An 18,260-nucleotide genomic window follows, 5' to 3' on the forward strand; every position below is an offset into this window, starting at 1 on the left:
CTAAACTAAAGGCAGGGTTTCTTAAGAAATGTGACCCAAGAGTGCTAGTACTAGCAGATGACTTTATAATTATCTAACTAACATCCTCATTTTATGGACAATAAAACTAAAGCACGAGAAGTTAATGGATTTATCTCTATATATGTAACAGATAATACAGAACTAAAACTTGAAGGGAAGGAGTTAACATAGAAACCAGCCCTGAACAGGTTTTCCTTGTCACCTAACCACAGACAAGCTAGCAGCTGCTATTCTAATTTAACCATTTATCTGTCCTCAGTGCAATGCACTTAGGAAAAAAAAAAAAAAGTAACAACCCTGCTGATAATAGAAATATTGTTGTTTTCATATAGGTCAAAATATATTACCTAAAGAAAGCATGATTATAATATTTTCTCAAAGCAAGTATAGGTGATCATACATAAAATGGAAAATATATGTAATACACATATGTCACTTTATAGACATCATTTTATTTAAAAAAATACATTGTCTTTATTGTTAAAAAGCAGTTTGTGCTTTCATTCTCAGAAAAAATATCTTTTTAAAAAAATTTTTACAGCACTAATGGGAAATGTGTTTCTAATCCATTGATATTATCCTCTCAATTTTTTTCTTGTCATTTTTTATTCAAAAGTAGGGAACAGATGGCCATAAAAAAGAAAAAATAACTAAGCCATACTGCCATTGGACCCATGGTTCTTACCCCATTATATCATATTCTAATTAACCAAGCACACACATAATATTTAGGAGCAAATCCAAAGAATGTGTTAAACTGTTGTATTTTCAAAGACAACTTGAGTAGGATTTAGAAACTGAGAATAAAGACATTGAAAATACTTATCATAGTGACAGATGATAAAATTGTCATGGAATTAATATCTCAAAGAGATCCTGTCTGAGTGTACAGTAGGTTTGTTATATTTCATAATCATGCATGCAAACTCTGACATTTGAAAGGAACAGTAATACTGGCTCTCAAGAATGCAGAAGAAGAAAATTTGTTTTCCTCAAGGTTGAATCTTTAAAAGAAGGACAAGTGTAACAAACTGATCAAACCCATTCAATGATGTCTACATGCAATTATTCGTTTATTGACAAAATCTGTTAATGAAAACACGTATTAGTTAAAAGCTGCATAATGTCATCAGTAGGAAAATACAGGAGGCACAGATGGATTTTTAATATATTTTGTGTACTGAATTTTGGTGTCTGTCATTAATGAATGAACTGGTTTACAAAAATAGATACTGAACTGATATGAAAATTAAAAGCCAGATCAGGCCTAGAATTAGTGAGAAATTTAAAATAGGTTCCAAATGATAAAAATGAACAAATATTGAAACTATATTCAGAAAAAAATTAAAAAGGTATTTTGAACCATTCCATGTGGTATGCATCTTCTTTTACTCAAAATTGATGTTAAAAAATAGTTTCCTTTAAAAAAGATAGGAGTGATTCATAGTTTTAAATCCATGTTATCTTTATGCTGCTTCATTTGATTTTGAACCATCCCCTCCTACAACCTCTGAGAAGTTGCTTTTGTATGAATTTGTTCATCAACTGGACTAAGTCAGGTTCACCTAAGAGGTTTCCAGGTTCTGCTTCTGACCCAGGTCTGTCCATAGCAAATGCTGGGTTAGCTGCCAATCTCCTAGAGCCATCATAATTTCACTAGATCAAACATGGTATACTAACATTTCTCTGAGCTGACAGTTTAGGAAAATATGTAACGTATCTGAATGTCAGCAAGACTCTTAGCGGTGTCTTTGGTACCTTTCTAGACTGAGATAGAAAGCATATTGATATATTTTTGCAACTTCTAGCTCACATAATGATATCCAAAGAATACTATTTACTAATAAATGTATTAAATTGTGATGTGGAGAGTTCCAGCTTTGTATCACAATCCTTTGTTTTTGATGACATTGTTACATTTGTATTAATGATTGTGATTATTTTGTGCTTTTCAGATTATTTACTGGTGTCACAAATTTGAGGAAACAAATGAATATGGTAGAGTTATTCCTAAGTTGTTCAAGCATCGAAGCAAGCATATAATGTTTCCAGTTATTAAGTATAGCAATAATCATCTTAATATAGCATCTTAAATTTTACAGACAGCTCTCATATAGTGACAGTACATGGTCTCCACCTTATCCAAGTAGATAGCCAGGGGGAGTATCACTATTCACTCATGATGTTTTACATGAGAATGTTCACGTTTACCCAGGGACAGACAAGTGTAAGCAATGACTAAAACCAGAACTTCTAATTCTAAATAAATAAATTCTGAATATAAATTCCTCAATTTACTGTCTATTATTCTATACAGCAGAGAAGTTACATGACCTAAGTGAAGATGGGAATTTTAAAAGACAATAGATGCTGATGTTGAGTTGTTCACACAATTAATATCAGTGATAATGAACTTCTACAAAAACAGAGGCAATTTGAGATCCAGTAAAGTAGGTGCAGAGTCCAGGCTAAGGAAAAAATAGTCATGAGATAGTATGGACTGATCTGGTAGCATTTCTAGTATTGGGTTTTGTGCTACATCTGGGGAGTCTGAGGGTGCAGATAAATGGCTGCCTTGAAAGACAATAAATTCCCTACCCTGAGACTGCGTATGTCATCAATTTAAATAGGAAACATTTCAGTGGGCATGAGGCTGAACTCAGTGGCATCTCACAACTCTTCAGTTATAAACTTTCTTAACACTATAAATCTTTTTTGTTATACAATAATTTTTTACCAGTATCTTTCTAATTCATGCACTTGTCCAGCAATGTAGTAAGTCAAGATTTTATTTTTCAAGTAAGTATACCTAACACCTTGGTTCTTACTCAGCACTTAGATGTAAATTTATCTAGGACAGAATTTCTCCTAACTATAGTTTGTGCCAAGGAGATGCTACAATCCATGATCAGAGTCATAGAGGTCAGAGAACCTGTTTTAATATTGTTTGATGATGTGAGCATAGATATAATAAGACCCACATTTCAGTATCTGGGAATGTGTATAACTGCCTCTTCTATGTTTATTTTAAGAATTTTTCTGAATGCCTTTATTTGATTGACAGGCAGTGTTGCAGTTGCATTTTTATATTATAAGAGCATTGGTCCTCTGTTTTCATCATCTGACAACTTATTGGAACCTCAAAGTTATGATAAAGCTGAAGAAGAGGGAAGAGTCATCTCTTCAGTAATTTCACTCTCAATTAGCTCAAACCCACCCACATTATACGAACTTGAAAAAGTAACATTTACATTAAGTCACATAAAGGTAAGTTGAAATTCCAGTGACTATTGATTATTATTGTGAAACATTCAAAGAAATGAGTTTTTTTGTTGTGTCACTTTAATTATATGTGAATTCTTGAGTTTAAACCTACAAATTCAAAATCAAAGAGTAAAAGGCGAAAGATTTATACGATCTGAAGAGAAACCAGATTCATTTTGATATTTAGCAAAACTAATACAATTATGTAAAGTTTAAAAATAAAATAAAATTAAAAAAAAAAATCAAAGAGTAAAGTGATTTCAGCTAATTTTTCTATAAAATATTTTGGGGGCTTCCCCAGTGGCTCGGAATTTGCCTGCCAATACAGGAGACAAGGGTTCAATCCCTGGTCTGGGAAGACCCTGCATGCCACAGAGCACCTAAGCACATGCACCTCAACTATTGAGGCTGTGCTCTAGAGCCCAGGAACCGCAACTGTTGAGCCCACATGCTCCGAACTACTGAAGCCCACATCCTAGAGCGCATGCTCTGCAACTAGAGAAGCCACTGCAAAGAGAAGCCCACGCAAGGCAGCTAAAGCATAGCCCCTGCTTGCTGAAAGTAGAGAAAGCCCACACAGCACTGAAGATCCATCACAGCCAAAAATATTAAAACAAATAAAATGAGCTAAATCAAAAAAATGTGTAGCTAAAAATAAATAGCTTGGTACTTTCAGTGCTTTTTATACTTTCTAATGAATACCAAAGAATTTTAGGTATTTGATCTCTGAAATTAAACTACATTTTAGTTTTAAAAGTGCATTTTTCATTTTGGAAATCTCTGTACCTTCAAGGAATAAGTTATAAAAACATATCAAAGAGACAAATATTACTTTTGTAATGAGGGAAATGTTTGGTTAATAATTGTCATATAAAACAATATTTGGAGGGATTTGGGTGCTGATTACAGTGAAATCATAGAGAAGTTTATAATGTTTTTTCCTAAAGAAAGTATCTGAGACCACTTTACTCTTTTTTTTTTTCACTTTACTCTTTTATTGTTATTCTAAATCTTTTTTCAAATCCATATATAATTAAAACCATATAATGAAAAAAATATGATTAGAAATAACCAAGCATTTAGGTTTTCTATAGACCTAAAAGTGAACGGGAAAACACGAAATCATATGGTTTGCTGCATACCGTTGATGGTTTCTTGGGCTTTCAATTGAATTTCAGTCCCAGTACATGATTAAAGTGCCTCAGAAGCTCCATTTAGAGAACCTTGAAGCTGGGCAAGGTTGTCATGCAAATTGAAAATTGTATTTGCATGTTTATGAGAAACAGGGGACTCAAAGAACATATAGTCAACCTTCCATATCCACAGGTTCCACATCCATGAATTCAACCAAACACAGATGGAAAATATTTGAGGGGAAAAAATTCCAGAAAGTTCCAAAAAGCAAAACTTGAATTTATTGCAGGCCATCAATTATTTACATAGCATTTACATTTTATTGTATATTATAAGTAATCTAGAGATGATTTAAAATATCTGAGAAGATGTGCATAAATTAGATGCAAACCCTATTTTCTGGAAGTCACTCAAGCATCTGTGGTTTTCAGGATGCACAGGAGTCCTGGAATCAATCACCTGTGGCTATCAAGGGATCACTATATATGCTTACATACAATCCAGATTTGTCACTGTAAAGAAAGATGCCTGATGTAGAGAGAAACTAAAGTGTATGGAAAATCCAAATAACTAGTAGCTCAGACCTAAACATTGATAGGCATTCTGCTGAGGGAAAAAGAAGGAGTGAAATGTTTTAAGAATGGAAAATAAGTTTAGATATTTTCAGATACTAAATGCAAATGACCTTTTGATCCTAGAAAAAAATACATTGTTCTTTTACGTGGCCTCATGGTTTTTCTATGTTATTTTAATTGGGGTGTAATTGCTTTACAATATTGTATTAGTTTCTTCTGTATAATAAAGATAATCAGCTATATATGTATAAATTTCCTTCCCTCTTGAACCTCCCTTCCACCCCACCCCCCATCCTACCCATCTAGGCCATCCAAAGCCTTCAGCTGAGCTCCCTGTGCTGTACAGCAGTTTCCCACTAGCTGTTTTACATATTTGTTGTTATTCTTCAGTTACTCAGTCATGTCTGACTCTTTGCAACCCCATGGACTGCATCATGACAGGCTTCCCAGTCCTTCACTGTCTCCCAGAGCTTGCTCAAACTTATATCCATTGAGTCGGTGATGCCATCTCATCCTCTGTCGTCCCCTTCTTCGCCTGCCTTCAATCTTTCCCAGCGTGAGGGTCTTTTCTAATAGGTCAGTTCTTCACATCAGGTGGCCAAAGTACTGGAGCTTCAGTTTCAGTATCAGTCCTTTCAATGAATATTCAGAGTTTATTTCTTTTAGGAGTGACTGGTTTGATCTCCTTGCTGTCCAAGAGACCCTCAAGAGTCTTCTCCAACACCACAGTTCAAAAGCATCAATTCTTTGGCACTGAGCTTTCTTTATAGTCCAGCTCTCACATCCATACATGACTACTGGAAAAACCATAGCTTTGTCGGCAAAGTAATGTCTCTGCTTTTCAATACGCTGTCTAGGTTGGTCATAGCTTTTCTTCTAAGGGGCAAGCGTCTTTTAATTTCATGGCTGCAAAAAACATCTGCAGTGATTTTGGAGCCAAAAAAAACAAAATCTCTCACTATTTCCATTGTTTCCCCATCTATTTGTCATGAAGTGATGGGACGAGATATCTTGATCTTAGTTTTCTGAATGTTGAGTTTTAAGCCAGCTCTTTTACTCTCCTCTTTCACCTTCATCATGAGGCTCTTTAATTCTTCTTCATTTTCTGCCATAAGGGTGGTGTCCTCTGCATATTGGAGGTTATTGATATTTCTCCCAGAAATCTTAATTCCAGCTTGTGCTTTGTCCAGCCCGGCATTTCATATGATGTACTCTGCATATAAGTTAAATAAGCAGAGTGACAGTATACGAGCTTTGACATACTCCATTCCCAATTTGGAACCAGTCTATTGTTCCATGTCTGATTCCAGCTGTTGCTTCTTAACCTGCAAACAGGTTTTGCAGGAGGCAAGTAAGGTGGTCTGATATTCCCACCACTTTAAGAATTTTCCACAGCCTTAGGAAGCATCACTATGAACAAAGCTAGTGGAGGTGATGGAATTCCAGTTGAGCTATTTCAAATCCGGAAAGATGATGTTGTGAAAATACTACACTGAATATGCCAGCAAATTTGGAAAACTCAGCAGTGGCCACAGGACTGGAAATGGGTCAGTTTTCATTCCAGTTCCAAAGAAAGGCAATACCAAAGAATGCTCAAACTGTCGCACAGTTGCACTCATCTCACACGCTAATAAAGTGATGCTTAAAATTCTCCAAGCCAGGCTTCAGCAATATGTGAACCGTGAACTTCCAAACATTCAAGCTGGTTTTAGAAAAGGCAGAGGAACCAGAGATCAAATTGCCAATATCTGCTGGATCGTCAAAAAAACAAGAGAATTCCAGAAAAACATCTATTTCTGCTTTATTGACTATGCCAAAGCCTTGACAGTGCGGATCACAATAAACTGTGGAAAATTCTGAAAGAGATGGAAATACCAGACCACCTGATCTGCCTCCTGAGATATCTGTATGCAGGTCAGGAAGCAACAGTTAGAACTGGACATGGAACAACAGACTGGTTCCAAATAGGAAAAGGAGTACGTCAAGGCTGTATATTATCACCCAGCTTATTTAACTTATATGCAGAGTATATCATGAGAAATGCTGGGCTGGAGGAAGCACAAACTAGAATCAAGATTGCCAGGAGAAATATCAATTACCTCAGATATGCAGATGATACCACCCTTATGGCAGAAAGTGAAGAAGAACTAAAGAGCCTCTTGATGAAAGTGAAAGAGGAGAGTGAAAAAGTTGGCTTAAAGCTCAGCATTCAGAAAACTAAGATCATGGCATCCGGTCCCATCACTTCATGGGAAATAGATGGGGAAACAGTGGAAACAGTGTCCGACTTTATTTTTCTGGGCTCCAAAATCACTGCAGATGGTGACTGCAGCCATGAAATTAAAAGATGCTTACTCCTTGGAAGGAAAGTTATGACCAACCTAGATAGCATATTAAAAAGTAGAGACATGACTTTGCCAACAAAGGTCCATCTAGTCAAGGCTATGGTTTTTCCAGTGGTCATGTATGGATGTGAGAGTTGGACTATAAAGAAAGCTGAGTGCCAAAGAATTGATGCTTTTGAACTGTGGTGTTGGAGAAGACTCTTGAGAGTCCCTTGGACTGCAAGGAGATCCAACCAGTCCATCCTAAAGGAGATCAGTCTTGGGTATTCATTGGAAGGACTGATGTTGAAGCTGAAACTCCAATACTTTGGCCACCTGATGCAAAGAGCTGACTCATTTGAAAAGACCCTGATGCTGGCAAAGATTGACGGCAGGAGGAGAAAGGGACAACAGAGGATGAGATGGTTGGATGGCATCACCAACTCAATGGACATGGGTTTGGGTGGACTCTGGGAGTTGGTGATGGACAGGGAGGCCTGACGTGCTGCGGTTCATGGGGTTGCAAAGAGTCAGACACGACTGATCAACTGAAGTGTACTGAACTGAACTGAATTGAACAGTTTGTTGTGATCCACAAAGTCAAAACTTTAGTCAATGAATCAGAAGTAGATGTTTTTTCTGGAATTCTCTTGCTTTTTGTGTGACCTAACAGATGTTGACAATTTGATCTCTGGTTTCTCTGCCTTGCCTATGTGTTGGTAGTTTGGTTTAGTCACTACATTGTGTCCAACTCATGACCCTGACTGTAGCTGGCCAGGCTCCTCCCTCTGTGGGATTTCTCAGGCAAGAATACTGAGGGGTTGCCATTTCCTTCCCCAGGGGTTCTTCCTGACCCAGGGATCAAACCTGGGTCTCCTGCATTGCAGGCATATTCCTTACTGATTGAGCCACCAGAGAAGCCAATATAATTTTATGCATGGTAGTGTACATATGGGCTTCCCTACTGACTCAGTAAAGAATCTGCCTGTGATGGGGAGACCTGGATTTGATCCCTGGGTCAGGAAGATCCTCTGGAGAAAGGAATGGCCACCCACTCCAGTGTTCTTGCCTGGAGAATCCCAAGGACAAAGGAGCCTGGTGGGATTCAGTCTATGGGATCGCAAGATTTGGATGCGGAATAGTGACTAAACCACCAGCAATATTTTCTTTAATAAATATTTAATCTGAAGATTTATGTTTGATTCTGCTTTACTCCACTTATCAATGATTTGTTATTGTTGTTTAGTCACTGAGTCATGTCCAACTCTTTTGCAACCCCATGGACTATAGTCTGCCAGGCTCCTCTGTCCATGGGATTTCCCAGGCAAGTATACTGCAGTAGGTTGCCCTTTCCTTCTGCAGGGGATCTTCCAAACTCAGAAATTGAACCCACATCTCCTGCTTGGCAGGTGGATTCTTTACCCCCGAGCCACCAGGTCTTAAATACAGTTTTGACATATCTTAGTCTCTTAATACAATATCCTCTTCACAAGGCTCTTTGGAGGATCAGATTAAACAAAGTGGGTGAGAAAGCACGTGGTTAACTGTAAATTGTTGTATAATTGTAAATAGTTTTATTTCTAAAAGATAAACTAGCATAGATATATAGCATTCTATGAATAACTTATTAAAACTTAAAGTGCATTAGGTATTGTATTGTGATTAGTTAATATATGATAAGGAGAACTCTGCTACGTATTGAACAATCATCCTGTAATCTGTTTGATCAGCCCCTGTGATCTATGATCTTACACTCACCACACTTTACCTCATTCATTACTGGAACTGCATTGGCTTCTAGATATATCTGGAAAACGTTCGTTGAGTCTCACTTCAGAGCTTTTCTGTTTTCCATTCCAGCTGTCAGAACCCTCTGTTCCCAAGTCTTTAGGGCTCACAGTGTCACTTAATTGAAGTATTTTCTTAAACATCTTTTCCTGTGAGAAGCCTCCTCAAGATTAATCCTGCTCTCATTTCCCTGGCGTTTTTAATAATTTCTCATCTTCTCATTAGAATATAAAGTCAGCAATACAAACACTTTTTCTGTTTTGTTCAGTGTTTTATTTTTAGCACCTGGATCAATGACTAACAGCTAGTGCATACTCAATAAATATTTGTTGAAGATAATAAAGATATGTCGTGCCCCATTCTAGATAAGATACATGATAGTGCTCAGTTGTGTCTGACTCTTGGCCACCCCATGGCCTCTAGCCCTTCGGGCTCCTCAGTCCATCGAATTTTCCAGGCAAGAACACTGGAATAGGTTGCCATTTCCTCCTCCCGGGGATCTTCCTGACTCAGGAGTTCAACCCTGGTCTCCTGCATTTCCTGCATTAGCAAGCAGATTCTTTATCACTGAGCCCCCTGGGAAGCCCCTACGTGATCTCAGTTGATAATAATTCTCACAACTACATGAAACAGAAGTGATCAAATATAGCATGGTCGTAGGAAAAACTTCAGTTCTTTCACACAACAGCAGCACTCTCTTATTAGTGTTGATTTTATGCTTTACCTTTTAGGCGTGGTTTTAATTATATTGTTATGCAAAATAGTATTTTAAATATAACTGAAATGATATCATATGTGTGACTCTTTTCTCATCAGTGAAATGTCTCTTTTTCAGACCACAGATAAATATAAGAGTCAGTGTGCATTCTGGAACTACTTACCTGACACCATGAATGGCAGCTGGTCTTCAGAGGGCTGTGAGCTGACACACTCGAATGATACCCACACCTCGTGCCGCTGTAACCATCTGACACATTTTGCAATTTTGATGTCTTCTGGTTCTTCTATTGTAAGGCAATTTCCCACTTCACATTTCTAAATCTGGCTTTGCTTTTTTTCTTGTTTTTCACGTTGTTCAAGACAATAATTAATTATTATATGTTCTTTGGATGTAAATAGCATTAATTTATTGATATGATCTCAACATTACCTTTTTTAGTCTCTCTTTTCTTACCTGCATTCTATGACATATAGTTTAAATCCTTGATTGTTTTTAGTGTAAGACTTACCAGTCTATAATAGCTAGTAGGTTATATATCAGATTTCTATCCAGACTTTAGTTTTTAATGCTGCTTTTAGGAACCATTTGTACATTTTAAAAGATCATGAACTTTAAGGGCTTTTCCCTTTGTATTGAAAGTTTATTTTTACTGATGACAGATTCATTTAAATCTCTGATACCTGGTCAGTAAGTGTTATTAGCATATCTGTAACAAATACAGTTTTTTAATAATGTAGAATGCCACAGAATTTTAGACATGAAAAATCTCACTAAAGTAAAAAGCTTCAGATTATGTATTTTACATCATAATATCTTGCTTTTACATTGTATAATTTTTTTATTTTGTAATCTTTAGATTGCAGTCTCATTTCTATACAAAACTTAGAATTCATCAAATTCTTATTGTGACTAAATAAATCTGCCTAACCGTAATGTCAGTGATAAAAATTTTTTTTTTTTCCTGAATGAAAGGTGATTTTTTTCTGAATGTTAAATAAACTAAGGTGCCTCTGTTATGTATATAAAACCATCTGGTTAGAGTGAAACCAAACTTTCCCATTTCAAAGTCTCTCACCTATACTATTTTGTTATTCTATTTATGCAGCATTTATGATACCTTCATTTAATGTGTTTAAATGAATTACTGCATAGAAATAAGAGTTATTCTTGTCACTGATAAATCTGCTTTAATTAACCATTTTCACATTACAATAATGAATTGCCTTGCTAATATCAAGAAACTGATGGTGATAACATTGTTAAACCATATACTAATATACACTATGCTTAGAAAAAAAATCACTAATTATAGAACTGTTAAAGTGCTATGTGATTTATATCAGATTTCTGTGAATATTAAGCATATTCAGAAGTACAGAGTTTTCTCATCTAAATGCACATTTGTATTTTTACATTTTAGGAACAGTTCGATTAATGTTTCACCGAAAAAGAAAGTTCATTATATGTTGCAGTTCCTTTGACAAGCTACTGAGTTAAGTCTCTTAACAGCTGTATTATTATTTTCCCTTAGGGTATTAAAGATTATAATATTCTTACAAGGATCACTCAGCTAGGAATAATTATTTCACTGATTTGCCTTGCCCTATGCATTTTTACCTTCTGGTTCTTCAGTGAAATTCAAAGCACGAGGACAACAATTCACAAAAATCTCTGCTGTAGCCTGTTCCTTGCTGAACTTGTTTTTCTTGTTGGGATAAATACAAATACCAATAAGGTATGTAGATCTCTCTTACTCTCTGCTTTCTAAATTTTTACTTTCCTAAATATATATGTAATAGAAACATGACTTGGAATTAAGGGCTTGGTGGAGCAAACACACTATATACTTTGTTCTTAAAGCTTTTCTAAGTTTGAAATGCTAACATATATTAGCAACTTGATGATTAGTTCCATTAACCACAGTGGCCCTCATGATGAACTGTAAAAAGAAATAACCTTGTTTTGTTTTGGTTTGGTTTGTCTCTACATGGCCATTAAACAAAAGTAGAGGGGAGAAAGATACTAGAAAACAAATGTTTATCGTATGACAGGGACAGAACACAAAAGAGGTTAGAATTCATAGGTTGAAATTTGATAAATTAGCTCAGCCTAGTATCTGCACTTTTATAATAACCATTTTCCACCATTAATGATCTAGAGCCTTGTCAAATTTCTCCCATATTGATTTAGACTGACCTAAAGTGAGATAAAACAAGCAACAACTTTATTAGGTGAAATGACTCTGAGAGCAGATGGGAAGATAAAGACATGGAGAGCCATCAGGCCGAGATGCAGGTCTGAGCCTGAGTGAAGAAGGAAAGAAGGAAGAAAGGACTAGTGGTAGAAGTAGAAGCACCTTGGGCTTGCCAGTGGTAAAGAACCCACCTGACAATGCAGGAGATGTGAGAGATGCAAGGTCCATCCCTGGGTCGGAAAGATCCCCTGGAGGAGATGGTGTGGAAACCCACTCCAGTATTCTTGCCTGGAGAATCCCTCACAGAGGAATCTGATGGATTACAGTCCATGAGGTCGCAAATAGTTGGACACAACTGAAGTGATTTGCCATGCACAGAAACACTTTAGAAAGCAGGGCAGTTGAGGAAAGCTCAGCTTGCCTGTGAAGTAGTCCTTTCAGAAGACCCTCAACCAAAGTCACATGGCAAGTCTCTCAAGAAGAGTAATGTCTTGCTGTGCTCAGTTAATGGCTATCAGCGGTCAGTCCTAAAGGAAATCAACCCTGAATATTCATTGAAAGGACCGATGCAGAAGGTGAAGCCCCAATACTTGGGCCACCTGATGGGAAGAGCCAACTCATTGTAAGAGACTCTGATGCTGGGAAAGATTGAAGGCAAAAAGAGAAGGGGGCAGCAGAGGATGAGATGCTTGGATGGCATCACCAACTCAATGGATATGGATTTGAGCAAACTCTGGGAGATAATAAAGGAAAGGGAAGCCTGACATGCTGCAGTCCTTGGGGGTCTCACCAAGTCTGACATGACTTAGCGAGTGAATAACAACAACAGCCATCAGAAATCCCGGGCACATCAGTGGCTTTCCTATGCAGCTGCTGCAGCCCACTCTGCAGCTGGAGACCAGAGAAATACATCAACATGACCACAGAACCTTCAGTTGCCTCCATATTTCCATTCTTTTTAGTGATCTTCCAAGTAGTGGAGGTAACCATCAGTTATCAATGTTCTCTTCTGAAGTAGATGCCACAAAGCACCTATTTAATATAATATATGCTAAATTGTAAACTCCATTCTGTTTTTGTTTGTTTTTCAATGGTATTTATAACATCATTCATTTTTGTGTATCCCCACTATCCTCCAATGCATAATTCCCCTGTCTTCATCCCATCATTATCCTCATCACAAAACTATTTTTTTCAGTCTTTCTTTTCAATTCTATGTTTCACCTGTCAAATTCTCCCCATTTTCAAGCCGTATTTCAAATTTCACTTCTTCACTAAAGTGGTTCCCAGATTTTAATCATCACCTCCAACCTTATATAGTGCTCTAAAATATATTTTAGTAGGTAATCTCTTTATGGTTGACTTATACTCTATTAAGTGTAGTAAGTATTTAAATATTATTATGTTATCTCACCAGTAATTGTGTTGTGTGTGTGTGTGTTAGTCACTCAGTCATGTGAGACTCTTTGTGACCCCATAAACTGTAGCCCACCAGGCTCCTCTGTTCATGGAATACTCCAGGCAAGAATACTGGAGTGGGTTGCCATTTACTTCTCCAAGGGATCTTCCTGACCCAGGCATCAAACCCGGGTCTTCCACATTATGGGCAGATTCTTTACCATCAGAGCCACCAGGGAAGCCCAATTGTGTTAGTTCTGTTAATACAGAAATGTATAACTGCTTCATTTGTTATTTCTTCATTTCTAACTATAGTTCTAAGTATGAAGTCAGTACTAATAGATAACATTTTACTGAAATCCATCTCAAATGTACCTGTTAATCTTGTAACTTAAAGTGAATATATAATGGGTATTTTTGTAAAATATATCATCATTTATTCATTTGTTTTATTAATTCAGTACCCTCTCTTATTTATTTTCATTCTTTGAGCACAATTAAAATAAAGATATCTCCAAAACAGAAATCAGCTCAAATCACAGCATAGTCACTGAGATAATCATGGTTGCATGTGACCAATCCACAGTTTATCACATAAGTGTATAAAAAGTATAAATCTCTAGACAAGACTAGCAACTTAATTCTATTACAGGACTGATGAGTGTTGCACTTCGGTGAAGCACAGTTCTTTTAAATCAGGTGGAAGTGCTACAATTAAAAAGCTTGACATCTGACAAGGATATTTTACTGTGATCAAGCATTATATAAAATAGTATAATTTATAGAGAAAGTCAATATTTTATGTTACAATAATGTTAAAATAAGCATTGCTTATGGTTTTATTCTTTCTTTGTTGTCTAGCTCTTCTGTTCCATCGTTGCTGGGCTGCTGCACTACTTCTTTTTAGCTGCCTTTGCATGGATGTGCATTGAAGGCATCCACCTCTATCTCATTGTTGTAGGAGTCATCTATAACAAAGGATTTTTGCACAAGAATTTTTATATTTTTGGCTATCTCAGCCCAGCTGTGGTAGTTGGATTTTCAGCATCATTAGGATACAGATATTATGGCACCACCAAAGTGTAAGTTAAGATGTTCTCATAAATATTTGATATGCAATTCTGAATAAGCTGTGTATATCACTGAAACTCTTGCTTTGTCGAAGTACATACAAACATAAGTATAGATTTTATCTATTATTTACTTTTCAGATGTTGGCTTAGCACAGAAAACAACTTTATCTGGAGTTTTATAGGACCAGCCTGTCTAATCATTCTTGTAAGTATATTTTAAAATTGCGGTTAGAATTCGGAAAAGTGTTGATTTAAAAGTGCTTAAAATTCTCAGCAATCAGTCTTCACTTTGAGAGGAAAATTTATTTTGCGCACTTTACTATAAATCATTTATTAACACTATAAACATTGCTTCACTAATAAGAAAAAATATACATCTTAAACTCAAAGCTATTACAGTTCACTTGCACCTCTTGGGAGGATGTATTTTTGCATTACTTGTAAGAAAAGCATTTTTCACTTATCAGTAGTATCTCAGCATACTTCAGTACTGAGAGTGTGCCAACCAGCTGATAATCTGGCATTTCAGATGTTTACGTTATTTAATCTTTTATCAATGATCAGTGATCTTTGAAGATTAGACTGTCATCTTTATAGTTTTATCATCCTTATGTACCCTGTCATCAGGAAAGTGATTTCAAACTAAATTGCAACATCAGAGACAAGAACCCACTATTTCCCATGAGCAGACAAGTCATATATTGATAGCCCTATTTCAGTTGGGAAGAGGGCCTTTTAATTCTTATTGGAAGTGGTTTCAAACCTACAAATTTGGCAGCTGTTATATGTTCCATTCTAAATAAAGACATTTTTATATGTCTCCAGAGCATGTCTAAGTGCCGTAAGTTTTCAAAGCCATTCTGAATATAATAGTCTGTCAGGGAATCTGGGAGGTCTGACTGCTCTACAATAGAATGAATTGTTAATGGAGGAGTTGTGACAATATTTTGGACAACTTTGTCCCATATGTTTTGACCATAAGTTAGATATCTTTTTGAATTTTTTTCCTCTCAGTCTTTCCCCATGTGCTTTTATGGTTGTGAGGAAGCTGCTAAATGGAAAAAGACTTGAAATGCAAAGCAGAGGATTTTTATCAAGGTTTATTGTTTAATGGCATGAGTGAAAGTGCATTTAGAGACTATATTTCCTAAAGATTGCAGAAAAATTGTTTATAATTCTGACAATGAGGCTAGCAATAGAAAAAGAAAACACTTGCAAGATTTCAGCTAAAACAGCTTCAGAGTTAATTTAGAATTGAAAAATTTTCAACTATGTGAGAATATAGGTTGAATATGTCCCATCCATGAATTTTCATGTGTTTCCCTGATATGGGCATTCTGTGTATAGGTCCTATCTATATATTGTTATTGTACTTATTCCTTCTCTACAGAGTGGACCACCTCTGATACTGTTTTGTACAAGTGAAAGTTCTGTGGATCAGTGATCCTTAGAGTTTAGAGGAACGTATGAGCTAGGAATTATCTGAAAACAGGAAAAAATAACAAACATGCTTCTCTAAAGTAAGAAATGGAAAGTGTTCCCTGAAATTATTTTTTTACTCTTGCTGCTATAACGGGAGAGATAACTGGATTCTCTTATGGTAAGATAGATGGACTTTAGAAAGGATATCCAAAAATGAGTCCTGTAAACTTTCCTAGAAACCTAAATGAACAGGGTCACACTGTCCTAGTCTGAAATCAATGAACCAATGTGTCTTCCATACAGTTTCTGTATATTAATCATTCCATTTAACTAGAGGGTCATACAGGCCCCTTAGTTTTACTCTAAAACTGAATACCGTTTATCTTTTATAAATATTTAAAACAGAAGAAATTCTTTAAATAATTATTGAATGAAAGTGAATTCCTTTACTCTAGTTATCTCACTTTCTGTGCTAATTCTGGCATATTATTAACTGACTTAGCAGCAGCAGCTCACTTTCTGTGTTAATGCTGGCATATTATTATTAAGCAGTATGATACATTAAGTAAAACTTTTCCTGAATAGTATTGAGTTGTCCCAGAATAGTATTGAGTTCAATGAGTAAAAGAAATTTTGAGCACCAGATATTTTAAAAAGAGCCCCAATAATTTGGACCTGACACTTTCCAGGGGTCTTACAAAGAGACAGTAGGACCAGCTATAACCCAGTAAGGAGATTTGAGGAGTGGTGGGGGCGAGAGAGTCATGACTTGGAATTAGGAGTCCTTGGCCTGTAAGGGAGTACATTGTTCTTTGTGTAAAGATTTTCCTTACCTTACCAGTGGAAAAAAATAAGTGCTCCCCCCAGTTCTCCTTGAAGACGAGTTGTAGAGGAGTACTGTAAAATGTCTGTAGACAATGGAATTGGAAATGGTAAAATAGTAAAAACTCTCATCCTGATCCAAGGTTGAATGCCAGGGGAATTTTAATGTCTCCTTGATATACAAGAGTAGAGTATGAACAGTTTTTATGACACCTTGACATATTCCCCTGACTTTGGGTCAAGGGTGAACATAGAACATAGAGTTGCTTTTAGTTCCCTGCAGATTGCATGCTTATTGTCCATTCCCTTGACAGCAGGGAGGAAAAGGATTATTATAGAGTGTGCTTGGAAATAAATTGATGGGGGTAGCACACAAAGGTTTCAGCTATCTTGTAGGTACAGAAAATTTAGACGAGGGAAAGTTGTAGGGATGCACAGAATGTTGTCAGGTCAAGTGAAGTTACACACAACAAGAGAATAGGTTGAGGACAGGAATGTTGAATGGTAGCATGGCTAGCGCTCTCTGAAATAGAAGGGGTTAAGATGAAATAAAATACTATAAACACTAAGATCGAACTTACCATCTAAGTGGAGGCCAACACATGAACAAAGATTGTTGGTGTTGAATCGCTAAGTCATGTCCAATTCTTCTGCGACTCCATGGACTGTAGCCCCTCAGGCTCCTCTGTCCATGGTATTTCCCAGGCAAGAATACTGGAGTGGATTGCCATTTCCTCCTCCAGAGGATCTTCCTGACCCAGGGATTGAACCCATGTCTCCTGCATTAGCAGACAGATTCTTTATCCCTGAGCCACAGGGGAAGCACATCAAGACTACCAACAGTAATAAGAACCAGACTAAACCAGAGTGATGTCATGAAGCTCTCTCCATCACCAAGAGCTGATCAAACCCTTCTAGCCCCATGCAGCAGAGGAGCTGAGCTTTAGGAATGGAGGAACACATCCTAGAACCATCCATGCCACTCTAACAGTCATCTACACAGAATTACTGAATTGAAAATTATCATCCTTTGTTAGGGGATATTCTGGTAGGAAAGGATGCCAAGCCATATTATTAAGTTCACTATCTTAAGTGAGTGATCTGGGCATGATGGGAAAACAAAAGAAATATAAGAATTATGCTCTGTCCACTCTAGTATCAGTGAGGAGAAAGCAAGTTGAAACAAATGCAAAGCATAACATATAATTAAATATAAGTGATAACTGGTGAGATCTGAAAGACATCAACATGGGCTGGACCACACCAGTGAGATGAGAAACTCATTTGTGGATGGGTGAGAAACAGAGTCTACTCTACATACATTGGATTCTTAGTGTGAACTTAAGTGTCTCCTAAGCAACCCTGTAAGCTTGCCAGATTCCTTCTGAAGGAAAACAAAGGACACAGACAAAAAAGTTGCTATTGTAAATAAGGAATCCCAGAAATCACAAAATTACCATGTTACTGAAAATATTCAATAATCATATTTTCATAGATACATCACTTCTTAAGTCTGTGTCATTA

The 18,260-nt window shown here is 36.6% G+C and overlaps 1 protein-coding gene across 6 annotated transcripts in view; it reads left to right on the forward strand.

Moving 5' to 3' along the window:
- Positions 1 to 18,260, forward strand: part of ADGRL4 (adhesion G protein-coupled receptor L4) — a 141,136-nt gene that overhangs the window by 92,188 nt on the left and 30,688 nt on the right. For all 6 annotated transcript variants that reach the window (XM_070786251.1, XM_070786250.1, XM_070786253.1 and 3 more), the window contains 5 exons: positions 3,086 to 3,288; positions 9,942 to 10,115; positions 11,359 to 11,562; positions 14,281 to 14,501; positions 14,631 to 14,697. In XM_070786251.1, the coding sequence (XP_070642352.1) occupies positions 3,086 to 3,288; positions 9,942 to 10,115; positions 11,359 to 11,562; positions 14,281 to 14,501; positions 14,631 to 14,697 (869 nt within the window). The remainder of the gene's footprint in view (positions 1 to 3,085; positions 3,289 to 9,941; positions 10,116 to 11,358; positions 11,563 to 14,280; positions 14,502 to 14,630; positions 14,698 to 18,260) is intronic.

This window comes from Bos indicus, chromosome 3, assembly GCF_029378745.1.
Source record: "Bos indicus isolate NIAB-ARS_2022 breed Sahiwal x Tharparkar chromosome 3, NIAB-ARS_B.indTharparkar_mat_pri_1.0, whole genome shotgun sequence".
Taxonomy (NCBI): domain Eukaryota; kingdom Metazoa; phylum Chordata; class Mammalia; order Artiodactyla; family Bovidae; genus Bos; species Bos indicus.